Source organism: Chanodichthys erythropterus, chromosome 15 (genome assembly GCF_024489055.1).
Source record: "Chanodichthys erythropterus isolate Z2021 chromosome 15, ASM2448905v1, whole genome shotgun sequence".
NCBI lineage: Eukaryota > Metazoa > Chordata > Actinopteri > Cypriniformes > Xenocyprididae > Chanodichthys > Chanodichthys erythropterus.
Genome location: NC_090235.1, coordinates 26099029 through 26115626, shown reverse-complemented (window position 1 = coordinate 26115626; position 16598 = coordinate 26099029). Strand labels below are relative to the sequence as shown.

Sequence of the window (16598 nt, the reverse complement as noted above, 5' to 3'; positions counted from 1 at the left end):
TTATTATGTTAAAAACAGTTGTGTACTTTTTTTTTTCAGGATTCCTTGATGAATAGAAAGTTCAAAAGAACAGCATTTATCTGAAATACAAAGCTTTTGTAATATTATACACTACCGTTCAAAAGTTAAGAATTTTTATTTTTTTGAGCAGAATTTAAAGAAATTAATATTTTTTTCCAGCAAGGATGCATTAAATTGATCAAAAGTGACAGTAAAGACATTTAAAATTTAACAAAAGATTATATTTCAAATAAATGCTGTTCTTTTGAACTTTCTATTCATCAAAGAATCCTGAAAAAAAATTATTGTACACAAATATTTTGTACATCTGTGCACAATAAATGTTTATTGAGCAGCAAATCAGCATATTAAAATAATTTCTGAAGGATCATGTGACACTGAAAACTGGAGTAACGATGCTGAAAATTCAGCTTTGATCACAGGAATAAATTACATTTTCACATATTTTCAAATAGAAAACAGTTATTTTACATTTTAATAATATTTCACAATATTACTGACTTTACTGTATTTTTAATTAAATAAATGCAGCCTTGATGAGCAGACGAAAATTCTTTTAAAAACATTAAAAATCTTACCGATCCCAAACTTTTGAATGGTAGTGTATATAACCCAATATATAATAAAAGTATTAATCCTATTGTTTATTCGTCTGCATAATAAAGAGATACACAGCCATAATGAAGCATTACTGTAATATTTTATTGTTTAGAAATAAGACATAAGCCAGTGTCAACCCAATACATGATGTGTAACAAGACAAAGACAAACACTCACAGGCATTCTACCTACTGACAAACATTGTTCTGGGATTCTGAGAATTCATTTTTGTGATAATCATTTAATTTTCATGAGAAATATTGTGAGAATAATACAATTTACAGGTCACATTTGATACCAAAAGCAATATTCCAAATACACAGAATATTCTGAAAGTTGTGTTTCACGAAAAACATTGCTTATTTGAAGCTAAATTGAAGATGAAAGTCTACGCTCAGAACAATGAAAGGAAATGGCTACATCTATCAATCTCTAATACGTTTGTTAATGCTTCTATACCTAATGTTACCATGATGAATAAATGCAAGTACATAGACATTGTGAGCTATGGATACATGTTACAAAATACCCTTGCATAGCCACTTTATATAAAAATGTTCCCAATAACAGAAGCTACTTTAAGCTAGAAGATGTCTGAGGGAGATGCCATGTGGTTTGAACTAAGCTAGATGCTAATCTATTGTCAGCAGTCACGTCCTTTACTTTTCATGTGTCACATATTACTGATTAACACACCGTTCATCACAGACAATAACATGAATGAATAATATTCATATGTGCAAAAACATTGCAGTCTGTAGCCACAGATTAGTGATAATGACAGAAAAGTTATACAACTACTCTGAACAGGACAAATTCAACAAAATGATCTCCTTACACACAATTCTCATTAATGCATTTGAGCACTTCCCTTGTCGAAAAGCAAAAATCAAGGCACGTACAATGGAAGTGAATAGGGCCAATTTTTGTAGGATTTAAAAGTAGAAATGTGAAGCTTCTGATCTTACGAAAGACATTAATATTTCTGTTAAAACTTGTATATTGAGTGGTAAAAATGTTTAAATCATTCAATTTAGCATTTTAGGCATTACATGTCATGACGACAAATCGAAACAGTATTTTAACGTTTACAGATGACCCAATTCACTTCTATTCTAAGTACCTCACTGTAAAGATGTGGTCACATTACTGAAATTTCAGCAAAATTTCATAGGCAAAAGGTCCATTGTCTATTCTCAATAGTGTAACGATGCATAAAACACAGCTCACACAGAAGTCACTTTCAAACCAAGTAGCTTTCTGTTCATCAACGCAGCAAATTCGCATTACCAATATAAGCTTGTTGTGAAATTTGTGTAGGGAAATCTTTCACCATTGAAATGGTGTGGATTCCTGTTGAAACGGTAAATGTGACCAAATCTTAACCCAGATTTTTTCTTTTCTTTTCTTTTTAAATAAAAGGACTGACAAGTCCTTTAATCTGATGTATACGGAGCCCTAAAGGGACATGGTGATGGAAAAAATATAATTCAGTGCTTCTGCATTCTCTCTGCTGAGAAACTTTGCATTCACTCGCAAAACTTTTGCATTATCTCGCAAAACGTTTTCTTGCAAACATTTTGCCAGCGAACGCAAATTTTCTGGGGGGAATCGCAAACATTTTAGAAGGGAACGCAAAGTTTTTCTGTTTGCTCACAAACATTTTGCAAGCACACATAAAGTTTCTCTGAAGATCGCAAACATTTTGCCAGCGAACAAAGTTTCTCTGAAGATCGAAAACATTTTGTAAGTGAACAAATTTTCTCTGAAGATTGCAAACATTTTGCAAGTGAACGCATAGTTTCTCTGGGGAACGCAAAAGCATTGGCATATAATTTTTCCTGCCATCTCATATTTTTTTCCATCACCACATCCCTTTAGGAGCTTCATAGAATTCAGATCCCCAACAACGCATGAAACACAGTCAACAGAATCTTTAAAAAGTTTCAAATCTACTTGACTTCTCATCTAAATAAGAGTGATCACGTATATTAAGTGTATACAGCTTTGAAACTGTTCACAAGCAGCAGGAACAACCGTCCTTGCGACATCTAATTAATGATTAGCAATAGATTTGTTGAAAGACAATATTAACAAATGATTGCATTGTGTATAAAGGAAGACTTGAAAGATTTCACTTTGTTAGATACAATTATGTAGCTTTGCTTGTTATTTTTATTTTTTTTTTACAACTAATTTAGTTAATATTCTGAACCAGAATTCAGATTTCATTTCAGTACAGTACAACGAAATTAAAGTGAAAATGCCGGCTTCTTACATTCAGTATATTTCTAGGTAATTCCCATTTGAAAAGTGCTCTTACGTAACTCCCGTGTTTATCATGCACGCTGCATTCAAATCTCAGGTATATCAGTAGACGACAACACTACTGAGTAGTTCACAGTATTAAAAAGGCCAGTGCCACACATAATCGCCGAAAGTGCAAATCAGATTGGAGCTGACACACAGCATTGGGTTGCCAGGACAGCTGGGCAGCCTTGTCGAGGGAAGGGCGTCTCAAAGTCATACTGCTGCCTCCAGAGAGGAGAGGAGAGAGGAGACTTACGTCACACAGCGACAAACAGGAGACCGGGGCAACGGAATGGGCAACTGTGACAAGATTGTTTCTTTGGAGAAGGTTTGGGAGCAGCGTAGTAAAAGAGTGGTGCGATTCTCAAGCCGAAACGTACTGGGGAGGGGGATCCTTCGGTGGAATGCTGATCGCCTCTTCGTAGGGTGGAAGTAGTACCTGAAATGAAAGCAGTAACATATTAGTAAATGCTTTTCTTATACAATAAGTTTCCCCTTTATACTATATTTTTAGACGAATCATGACACAAAAAAAAGAAAACAAAAGAGCAGCTGTAAGCTGTAGCAGTTAGCAATGTTTGTGAATGAATATAAGCTTGCTGCTAACTGAATATTGTGCGGTTTATACTATAAACTGCCAAAATAGTATGTAAAATAAAGCACATTATGCAAAATAAAAAGTTTTAAAGAGTAGTAAGCTATAGACTTGTCATATAACTATCATAATTCTAAAATAAACATGTTTATTGTTTTAATTAATGTTTTCATGAAAGTTTTAATTAAATTTTTTGCATAATGTTTAAATTGCATAAACTTGCATAATGAGTCAAGGAAGAAGTTCAAGAACTGATGTCTGACATTACTTCTGGTTTATTTAGTCACATTGGACATGGTAAAGTTCAGGGTTTTGCACTGTGGAATGCATATTTTGGTAAATGTAGTAGGTCATCTGTACGAAGCGCTGCACATGGGGGGAAAATCAAGATATCATGGTAACGTATTAAGAATTTGTTTTCCACGACTTAATTTGTTCCCATTAAATCATGATTTAACTAAATTAAAACAAGGGAACATATTAGTACAATGTGGCCACGACTGAACTAAAACAAGGAACCAAAATAATAAATCTGTGTCCATGAATTAATAAGTCATGTCGAATAATTGTTCGGTGCTCCATACATCTGGGTATTTCTGAAAGAAAATGTACATACTGCATGTAGTATACATTCTATATACTAAAGAAATAGTAAGAGTAGCACGGTAGTATGTATTCTGAAAATAGCCGTTGAGCTATGGTGCTCATGTGGAAGATGCTGGTTCGAATTCTGCTCGCGTCATGCCCAAATCGCTTAATTCATAAAGTTTTCTCTCTACTGTCTCTTGTTACATCGCTAGCCATTTGCAAACCACGGCTGTGTCACATATAAAACTAAAGCATTTTCAAGCCACTCTGGATAAGAGGGTCCCCTTCACCTTAAATTTAAATACTACATCTGTCACTGCAGAAAAAAATCATACTCCCTATGCAGAAAGACCAACCAAAATTCCGAAAGACCAATCAAAACCACATTCTTTGTTTAGGAACTTTGAAACTATGAAAAGGTGAGCTAATTAGTAATATGGTCATGAATGCCCTGAAAGGATCGCATTCTCACCTTGTCAGGATGGCTGGAATGCGTCAACCGAGCGGATATCAAATGAACTAAACAAGTGTGGACAGTTATGTAACAGCCTGCAGCTGAATAGTGAAAAAGCCCTATGCTTCTCAATGGCCTTTTATTTCTATTCTTTCGGTCTCTTTTTAAAGCATCTGACCACTCATTATGCTGGAAGGTCATCTGTGGAATTCAGCTGAATGACCCGGGCAATCCAATTAGTGTGATCATCCACCCCAAAAAATACAAATATTTTTATACTTGATTACATACATACAGAAAAAATGTATATCTTAAATGCACTGAAAGTCACTTTAGATAAAAGCATCTGTCAAATGCATTAAATGTAACTCTTCCTATATGCGAGTTGTCAGTGACTGGGGGGCTGTGAGAGTCAACAGAGCAGCAGGACAGTTAGACAGAAGCAGTAAGATGGGATTACTTCTGGCAGACTGTACTGGATTAGAGGCAGTACAAACACAGTGCCCTCTCTAATGCCCTCCATAAACACTGACTCAACAATACGGAGGGCATGAGGAGAGCGTCATCATTCATGATCCTGCTGTGATGCACATCAGAACATCCCCTATAGCTCTGCAAAGATAAACTATAGCGGACTACATGACACTTCTACTGCTGAATTATGTGTTGGATTAAGAAATGAGAACTGGTTGATTTTATTCATTTCTGTTAATGGTTCATGACCATTTACATTTTTTTTGCTGACAAATATACAGCATGACTGGTCTAGCCTGATTTGTGAATGAATGACTTGTTGTGTGGAGTATTATTTTAGTTTTATTATAGTTTTGAATTTGCTTTTATGTTAATTTTAATAATTTTGTTATGTGCTTTTGCCTTTTTGATAGATAGTTGTTGTTGTTTTTTTTTTTTTTTTTTTTTAAATGCTATTTAGGTTTAATTTATATTTATTTCAGTTTTAGCTTTTTTTTTTTCTTCAAATGTGAACCTTGATGTCTGAATTTAGATGTTACCAAATAATATTGTTTTTATTCAGTATTTTGAATATATAAAAATATGAACATCAATAGTAGGCTAAATCGTCTACATGCTTTACTAAGTCGTTCCCTCGATTTCTAAATCATGCGCACGATTCACTTATTTGTGCCCTCGATTTACTAAATCGTGCACACGACTTACTAATTTGTTCCGTCGATTTGCTAAATCATGCGCACAATTTACTTATTCATTCCTTCTATTTACTAAATTGTACGCATGACTTACTAATTCGTTCCCTCCATTTACTAAATTGTACACACGATTCACTTATTCGTTCCCTCGATTTACTAAATTGTGCGCACAATTCACTTATTCATTTCCTCTATTTACGTTCCCTCGATTTACTAAATCATGCGCACAATTCACTTATTCGTTCCCTCTATTTACTAAATTGTGCGCATGACTTACTAATTCGTTCCCTCGATTTGCTAAATCATGCGCACAATTTACTTATTCATTCCCTCAATTTACTAAATTGTGCGCATGACTTACTAATTCGTTCCCTCGATTTACTAAATTGTACACACGATTCACTTATTCGTTCCCTCTATTTACTAAATTGTGCGCATGACTTACTAATTCGTTCCCTCGATTTACTAAATCATGCGCACAATTCACTTATTCGTTCCCTCTATTTACTAAATTGTGCGCATGACTTACTAATTCGTTCCCTCGATTTGCTAAATCATGCGCACAATTTACTTATTCATTCCCTCAATTTACTAAATTGTGCGCATGACTTACTAATTCGTTCCCTCGATTTACTAAATTGTACACACGATTCACTTATTCGTTCCCTCTATTTACTAAATTGTGAGCATGACTTACTAATTCGTTCCCTCGATTTACTAAATTGTACACACGATTCACTTATTCATTCCCTCGATTTACTAAATTGTGCGCATGACTTACTAATTCGTTCCCTCGATTTAGTAAATTGTACACACGATTCACTTATTCGTTCCCTCGATTTACTAAATTGTGCGCATGACTTACTAATTCGTTCCCTCGATTTAGTAAATTGTACACACGATTCACTTATTCGTTCCCTCGATTTACTAAATTGTACACACGATTCACTTATTCATTCCCTCGATTTACTAAATTGTACGCATGACTTACTAATTCGTTCCCTCGATTTAGTAAATTGTACACACGATTCACTTATTCGTTCCCTCGATTTACTAAATTGTGCGCATGACTTACTAATTCGTTCCCTCGATTTACTAAATTGTACACACGATTCACTTATTCGTTCCCTCGATTTACTAAATTGTACACACGATTCACTTATTCATTCCCTCGATTTACTAAATTGTGCGCATGACTTACTAATTCGTTCCCTCGATTTACTAAATTGTACACATGATTCACTTATTCGTTCCCTCGATTTACTAAATTGTGCGCACAATTCACTTATTCGTTCCCTCAATTTACTAAATTGTGCACATGACTTACTAATTCGTTCCCTCGATTTACTAAATTGTGCACGACTTACTAATTCGTTCCCTCGATTTACTAAATTGTGCGCACAATTCATTTATTCGTTCCCTCGATTTACTAAATTGTGCACATGACTTACTAATTCGTTCCCTCGATTTACTAAATTGTGCGCACAATTCACTTATTTGTTCCCTCGATTTACTAAATTGTGCGCACAATTCACTTATTTGTTCCCTCGATTTACTAAATTGTGCACATGACTTACTAATTCGTTCCCTCTATTTACTAAATTGAGCGCATGATTTACTGTCTCTTATGTCTTAAAGTCTCTTATGCTGCATTCATCTGATTAAAAACACAGTAAAAGCAGTAATACTGTGAAATATTATTACAATTTAAAATATCTTTTAAAATAAAATAGCTTTCTGTTTAATTTATTTCCCGGAGCCATTACCCTAGTCTTTTTTATTAATGTTGAATACAGATGTGCTGCTAAACATTTTTGTGGAAACCATGAAACATTTTTTTCTCAGGACTCTTGATTAATAGAAAGTTCAAAAGAACAGCATTTATTTGAAATAGAAATTTTTTGTAACACTGTAAAGGTATTTAATTTAAATTGATTTTGATCAATTTAAGGCATCGCTGCAGAATAAAAGAGTTACCAACCCCCTTTTGAATGGTAGTTTATGTGTGTTCATTATGGAAACATCTGCAAATGTCAATGTAAAGTAACAGTGTACATTCAAATAAACACTTGACTTACTGTAGTGTCATTTGTGGTGACATAAACCAAGACCTCTGTAGTGCTTCTTCCACTGACATATCTATAGCAGTTCCAGACGCAGGCAATAAGGTAAGCCTAAAGAGAAAGAACCGCCGTTGATGATGCTAAATAAAACACCATCAAAAATCAAGTGCATATGGCTTAGCAATAAAAATAAGCCACAGATACAGTCCCCCGTCTACATTATTTAATTTACAGCTGGTATAAAAAATATATAACAAGAACATATGGGACAAATAACATAAAAACTAGTCACCTTTCTTTTTTCCCATTTTTAATCATAACCCTTTAGCTTTATTTGCAGTTATCTTTGAGGAATTGCAAAATGAATACAATGTCTAAATAATCTAAAAACTGTCAACCAAATATCTGATTTTACTTTTCAAAAAATTCTCCCATCTGTAAAATGTACAGTCTGAACTCCCCCATTTACTACTAAATTAAATGATAATATTAATTCTCAGAGGAATTCAGATTGATTTAGACAGATCACAATGTAATAAACAACCTATTAAGACTGTCATGCATACAACAGCATGGGAGGCAAGCTAAGAGGTTAATTTTAGCACACTGTGTTTATCCCAGCAGAGTAATCTGCCTCTCTCTAATGCGCGCAGGCTGTCATAAAGCGATTTGTATCACATCTGAAGTCTACTGGAAAAGTCAGGCTTCTAGAAGGACAACACAGTGTTTGTCTGAAGCAGTCAGGTTCACTAGTCATCTTACAGGCTACTGTGCATCACATCTAGCTATAGTGACCCAAAAATGAACTGCAGATCACAACAAAGGGAAAGTACAGTTGTTTCACATTACCTTAAAGGCTAAGATGCATCCGACAAAGAGAAGCACTGCTAATACTAGGCACATGTTGTTTGTGGACATCAAGTCTTCTTTGTATGGAAAGGTCCCAGGCTGTTAAAACAAAGGCACACTGAGTCAGTAACGGAATGATACTTTTCAATATCAAAAATTCAAAGTCATGACTTTGAGTCCTTACCAACTGCTGAAGATAGTCCTGTATAGTGTTGGGGTAAACAACAACACTTATTGCTACCAGAGTGTTAAGAGCAAAGTCAAAGATCTGGTAGCAGAAGAAAGGAATGATCCATGCAGCATGTTGCTAAAAGAAAAGAAAGAAATCTTTTTAATACTCTGCACAAACCAATGAATATTATTTAGCAGAATGATGACAAACAGATTGAGTTTTATTTAATGAGCTTCAAATGATCTTTAAATCTCATTTATTCACCCTAATGTTTGTGCTCAGTGCAATAAAGAAAGTCTTATGGGTTTTGAACAACATAATGGTGAGTAAATGATGGGAGAACTTTAAGTAAATTGTCAAACCTTATATGCACCATAGGTTGCCATTCCACAAATCAAAATCATCAGCAATGAGATTGCAGCAGCGATGCACATGTCTGTGGAGGAAAGACAAACGACATCAGATCTGCACGAGGAATATTGAGTTTAACGGCCAATATGTACCATCTAGGATTGGGTAAAGATATAAGAAGAAATGTTTTTCAATTAACTAATCTAAAATTCAATATAATCCAATATCAATTCCTAAAATCCCAATATTGATCTTTTTATACGAGAAGAATTTCAACATTAGGCTATTTTATTGTCCAGCATATTTCACCCTATAGTTGAGTTTCTGCTGAGCTCACTAAAAAAAAAAAAAAACTTGTTTTAAACAAAAGTGTTACTGAATTTAGCTGTTTCGTAGTGTTAATGTTAATTAAACATAAATATTATAGTAATGCAAAGTTAGAGATTACAGCTCATAGTATCAGTTCATAGAGAAATTCTTGTCTAATTAAAAATGAACTCAAAATGATATATATCTATGTAATTAAAAAAAAGACATGGCATTAACTCAAATGTAGATTTATTCAGGCAATCAAATAAAATCCAAATCAAGACCGAACTGAATGAAGAAGACAAACTGAGACTTTGTTAATCAGAATTCAATAAAATCAGATAATTTTTGTCAATGCCCAAAGCTATTAACCAACCAGAAATTACATATATGTAAATTATAGTGAATTTTTTTTATTATGCATTGAAATTGATTGATCTAATTGTAAAAAATGTTATTATGCATTAAAATTTTTATGAAAATACATTGAAATATATTAGAGATGCACAATATATCGGCCACCATATCGGTATCGGCCGATACATGTTCATTTTTAATGTTATCGTTATCGGCCCAATAAGAAAATTTGGCCAATATATTAAAGCTGATAAATCATTTTCACAATGATGGTTTTGAACTGCTTGAAATATACAACCTACAAGACTGTCATATAGGCTACATAAAATTATAATGAGAACATTGTAATTGTGCTTGGGACATGGCTTTTAATGGTGAAACTTTTGTTTTTGTAATCAGGCTCTCAAAAACTATATAAAAATTTGGATTTAGATTTATCGGTTATCGGCTATCAAATATAAAGAATTATCGGTTATCGGTATCGGCCAAACTTTTCATATCGGTTCATCCCTAAAATATATCTATGTAAATTGTAATAAATTTTGTATGAAACATCGAAATATCTGTGAAAAAGACTTAAAATAAAAATTTACTTTTTAATTATAAATATATGAATTAATTAAAATGATTATAAATATACATATAATCTGTTGGTAAACCATTCTGACCATGAATAGTCATGCTGACATTCTGAATGATTCATTTATAAACAAACTTACTAATTTATCAGAAAAGGCTGGAGACTGATATATGAGCCAGTAACATTGTCTGCCTGAGTTAAAATTTTAGTAGTTCAGCCTATTGCTCACAAGACATTACAGGAACTCATGAACTAGTTACCTGACCTACTATCTATAGTGCTGTGTTTCCAAAACAACCACCAGACTCTCATCGTCTCCAAAACACACGCGTATCTCATATTATTGAGAAATACAAGTTTTACAGATAATAATACAGCCTAGTAAGCACATAGTGGAGGAAAACAAGTAAACTAACTTCTCTAGTTTCTAGAATGGGGATGTTTGAAGACACTGAAAACAGGGAGATTTCTGGGCTTAGGGAATGTCTTATATTATCATTGAACTATTGAGTTTTTTTACATTTTAAACTTTCTTTAGTGTAATGTTGATGTTTGAGCATAAAAAACGTCTGCAAAAAAGCACAAAGTCCCCTCCCCTCAGTTTTCTTCTGGGATTGTACATGACATAATATTACTCATTTAAATAATTCCCGCATATGTAAATAAGGGGGCGAGGCCTGGTTGAGTTGCATTAGTAGTGTGTTGCAACTCTTACTTGGTAAGGGGCGTCACATTTCCGAAACACACTCGAACGGTTGACCAATCACAACACACTGGTCCAGCCGACCAATCAGAGCACAGAGCACTTTCCGGAAGGAGGGGCTTCATAGAGACAGGAACTAAACAGTGTTACTTAGTCTCAGCCACAGACGTTATGGCCATGGACCGTTAGCTAAATGTCTGATGTATAAGGCAAACAAAATGTGAAACACTTCTGAAATTTTGAAGTCGTCATCTGATTGGTTGAATTTGAAACATGTTGAAATATGTACAGGATTTCCAGAAAACGTGTGTGTCACGTTCTTTAACGGTCGGCCTGGAAACGGTCCGCTAGGCAAGACTAAGCATTACTAACAGACTAGGAATAGAGGTGCTGCAACAATGTGAAATGTGAAAAATAAGCTGATTTTTGAACATTCAAGCATGAAAACCTATTCTAGTAGACCCCAAAAACAAAAATCAAGACTTTGTAAAAGGGCATAACATGGCCTCTTCAATTATTCAGTTCACTCAACGGGTAATATTACAGAGTTTCTCTAATCTCTGACACTTCTGAATTAGACACTGTAACTATCAAATTAATTTGAGCTGCTCATGCTCTCAGTACTGTAAGAATACCGAGAGCACTGGTGCTGGACTTTGAAATAGCTCCCTCCACATAATCCCCTCCATATGTTAAAGTACACTCAACCGTACACTCTGTCTACTTCAGCGCCCTATTACAAAACAGGCTTCATATAACAGAGGCCACATGCAAAGCAGCCGAACCAATTACAAGGAATCATAGTTTGAATCCTGCTGATGAGAGTCAGTTTTAATCAAAGTCACCAGAGCCAGAATCTATAGCCACACAGACAGCAGTGCTGATACCAACAGGAAATACGATAGCAGTCTTTGAGTTCTTGCTGAACTTAAAAAAGTTGATGCTGATCTATTTGTTCATACTGGAATTTAATGACTATGGGAGATTAAATGACTCAAACGTACTTGCATCGTCCATGACGTCCAAATCCGTGCCGAGTTCGGAGCTGGTGAGGTGGTAGTGGTACTGGACTGGGTCATTGAGAGCCGACAACAGGATTAACAAAACCACTGCATTGATGAGCTGAAAAGGACAGAGATTTTTTTTTTTTTTTACAACATAGATCATTTATTTTTTTAGGTGAAAGAAAACAGAATCAACAGGAATTTTATGTTTTAAGGTATAAATTGCTTGGATTAATACCAGTATTCTAAATAAACAGAGTTTATTGTTCAGTTTATTATTAGGCATTTGTATATTTTAAAGGTGCCATCGAACGTTTTTTTAACAAGATGTAATATAAGTCTAAGGTGTCCCCTGAATGTGTCTGTGAAGTTTGAGCTCAAAATACCCCATAGCCTTTTTTAAAATAATTTTTTTATCTGCCTATTTTGGGCATAATTATAAATGCGCCGATTCAGGGCTGCTGCCCCTTTAATTGCTCGCGCTCTCCGCCCCCCCCCAGAGCTCTCGACTCGATCGTTGCATAAACACAGTTTACACAGCTAATATAACCCTCAAAATGGGTCTTTACAAAGTGTTCGTCATGCAACATGTCTAATAAGATTTATAAAGAATAAAGTTGTGTTTATGAATTATACAGACTTCAAGTGTTTAAAAATGAAAATAGCGACGGCTCTAGTCTCCATGAATACAGTAATAAACAATGGTAACTTTAACCACATTTAACAGTACATTAGCAACATGCTAACGAAACATTTAGAAAGACAATTTACAAATATCACTAAAAATATCATGATAATATCATGGATCATGTCAGTTATTATTGCTCCATCTGCCATTTTTCGCTATTGTTCTTGCTTGCTTACCTAGTCTGATGATTCAGCTGTGCACATCCAGATGTCCTGCCCTTGTCTAATTCCTTTCATAATGTTGGGAACATGGGCTGGCATATGCAAATATTGGGGGCGTACACCCCGACTGTTACGTAACAGTCGGTGTTATGTTGAGATTCGCCTGTTCTTCAGAGGTCTTTTAAACAAATTAGATTTATATAAGAAGGAGGAAACAATGGAGTTTGAGACTCACTGTATGTTATTTCCATGTACTGAACTCTTGTTATTCAACTATGCCGAGGTAAATTCAATTTTCAATTTGATGGCACCTTTAATATATATATGGGTCAATGACGTGGCGCAAATTTTTGTGTGTCCATATGGTTTAATTAAATTTAAAACGGTTAGAATTTCAAAATAAATTAGCAAATTACTTGCATACATTCTCTTATTTAAAGGGACCAAGTCTGTTTTAATTCATTTTGAGAGAATAGTTGGAGGATGATTGCAAAAATGTCAATGTGGTGTAACCATAAAAACTTAGTACCAAATAGTTGATCTTGTTTAAAAAAGGTGAAAAAAACAAACAAACAAAAAAAAAAACACTTGAAAATAGTTCCAAATAGTAGGTTAGTTTATATTACATCTTTAATCAGCATCATAAACTAGGGATATTTGACTAAATTGGCCCCTTTAACAGAAAGGCTTGTAACCGGTTACACCATTTGACATTTCAATTTAAAATCAAATTTGATTGGCATTATCATGGACACCTTTGTAAGCACATGGCCTTGGAGGGAATATTTTAAAAAGTTAATACTCATGTTACATGGTCTTCTTGCACAATTGGGACAAAATGGCTCCTTGAAAGGTGGTTACACAACCTTGACACTTCAGAAATTTGATTTGACTCACATGATTCCCCAAATTAATTATAATATCCAGAACAATTGTGTTCCATTTACTTTTATTTTCTGAGAATTTTTTTATTGAGAATTTCACCTTTTTTTTTAAAAAAAAGATTAATTATTTGGTATATTTTTTTCAGTTACATCACACTGACGTTTTTGCAGTCATCCCCCAAATATTCTCTCAAAATGAATTAAAATCAGACATTTTGACTTTGTCCTCAAAAAAGAGAATGTATACAAGTAATTTGTAAATGTAATTCGAAATTTTAACTAATTTTAATTCATTTAACTAAACCATATGGACACAAAAAAATAGTGTCACATACATACATACATATATATATATATATATATATAATGTATGTGTGTGTGTGTAATTAAAATCTACTAGACCTGAAATATTTCACAGTGCTGACTTTGCAGACCAAACAAATGACCCATCAACCATATAATGCTATTATCTCTACATTTATATTGAAAATGAAATTAATCTGTGACACACATTTCCTTTATCCTCACTCATCGTCTCTGATAATGTTTTGTCTGTGGAAGTATTTTCCTGTCTGTGTCAATAAACCTCACTGTAGTTTTTAGGTTAATGAATTCTGTTGTTCCTTGCACAGCAGAAGAAACTGGAGGTGACCAGAATATTCCACTGGTGTTTATTAATCTCCTATGATTAAGTCTTTAGACAGAGTTCAATAAGACAACTTTCTTTACTAACAGTTTCAAGCATTAAGATTAAGGATTATTTTTCTATTTATACTATGTAAATGAGCTCTGGTTTCTAAAACAAGCCACAACTATGAGGAAGCACGACATCATGGGAGTAATTACGCGTTGTTAATCATTATTTCATTCTTCTCTTTCATATTGTATTTCTTTTTCATATTCTGTCAGCAGTGCTGCTCTATGGCTTTAGCACAATAACATTATGGGGAATCATATATGTGCGTGCAGAATTTTGAACATCAAGCATTAAGGGTGCCCAAGAATGCTGTCTAGATAGATAACACGCAATATTTTTAGACAACGACAATTTTTAATCATTTTAGAAAAGGCATTTAATTCGAATTCTGCAAACAGTTATAATTTAACGTTACTAATAATATTCAAAAATAGTTTATGCTGGTTATATATAGCCTATATGTATATAAAAAACTGTTATTTAAAATAAGAGTTGTCTTGACTCACCATATACCAGATGCCCAGGATAATGGTGCCCGTCCGTACATGACAACACAGGCAGCAGCTGGTCGTGTACCATCTGTCCCACGGCGAAATCATCTTTCCGTCCAAAAACAGCACGACTAGTACATGTGTGTCTTTTTAGCTTATAGTATATTTTTGTTTTTATATAATTCGATGGATTTTGAGAGCTGTAGCTCACCGTCGCAGCATTCGGTCGCCGTTAAATCCTGAGTTGTTTCCGTTTCCCGTTACCGTCCCGTTTGTTCCCTACCGCTGCATTAATCCAGCTCATCTCCGCACCACGTGACTTGAGGGGGATTTGGTGTGACGTCAGGGGCTCGCTGGTGCAATTCGCTGTCAAAATTTTGGTTTAAGATGATGTAAACATTTAGACAGAAACAATTAATTGAACACAATTTGAACAATATTGTCATAATATCAGCTAAATTTAAACAGTAAAATAAATTTTCTAAATAATTAATGAAACAGTAAAAATGTAAAGATTTTGACCAACACATACTTTAATAAATTTAGAACATTATAAACATTATTAAAAAAATAGATTTGTTTAAAATAAACGCTGTTCCCTTTGAACTTTCTATTCATCAATGCATGCTGTAAAAATGCATCAAAAATATTAAACTGTTTACATTGAGAATTATAATGTTTTTTGATCAGCGAATCAGCACATTAGAATGATTTCTGAAGGAAACATATATAGAAAATATATTCAAATAGAAAAGTTATTTTAAATTGTAATAATATTACTATTTTACTGTATTAAATAACATTTAAAACACTAATATTTGTTTTAGAAGAATATGATATATAGTATAATCTCTAAATTGACTGCAGACTTTGGGATGTTGTCAAATCCGAGCACAGTTTGAGACTTTATTGAGATATGTTATGAAACTCCACAGACACAGATGACCTAACTGGGGTGCTTTTGTAACCACAAACGTCTCTTTGTCTCCATTTGCTCTTTGCCTAAACGTGGTTGGCTAGGAGTGACAAAAATAGTTTTTATGATGACAAAACCATCCCTGTAGTGTCAGGTGATACACATGAATATGAAAAACAAGTAAAAACTGGAGCAAACATGTCTTCGGATGCAGACTTATTCCCCCTCTTGCTTACAAAAGTGTTCATAATCTCCAGTGAGATTATATGAAGGGATCCTGTGTTGATAAGAACAGGGCATGCTCTACATGACAGAGGAGGAGAGCAGATGGCCCATACCAATGAGACAGTGTGTGTGTGTGTGTGTGTGTGTGTGTGTGTGTGTGTGTGTGTGTGTGTGTGTGTGTGTGTGTGTGTGTGTGTGTGTGTGCCCGGTAAGCCTCTCTGGGCGGCAGCTTCATCACTGCATCAGGGATTTACAGCTCTCAGCCAATGTAAGCATGTTTAACAGCAGCAAATCAACATGGTGGCTGTAAAAAGGTTCACTGGTTCACCTGGAATCGGAACCTTTGGGAAAAATTGATCAGTTTCAACAAAAATAATATTTTGAAATATTTGAAAATGACCTTATTAATGA

The 16598-nt window shown here is 34.3% G+C and overlaps 1 protein-coding gene across 1 annotated transcript; it reads right to left on the bottom strand.

Annotated features, from left to right (window-relative positions):
- Positions 1–712: 712 nt before the first annotated feature.
- On the bottom strand, positions 713–15319 carry laptm4b (lysosomal protein transmembrane 4 beta). The gene is made up of 7 exons (XM_067411921.1): positions 15062–15319; positions 12126–12243; positions 9184–9257; positions 8834–8956; positions 8650–8748; positions 7816–7911; positions 713–3370 (listed from the first exon to the last, which is right to left on the bottom strand). Exons 1-7 carry the CDS (start codon positions 15152–15154, stop codon positions 3296–3298), a joined length of 678 nt encoding a protein of 225 aa, XP_067268022.1. The 5' UTR covers positions 15155–15319; the 3' UTR covers positions 713–3295.
- Between the last annotated feature and the right edge of the window lie 1279 nt (positions 15320–16598).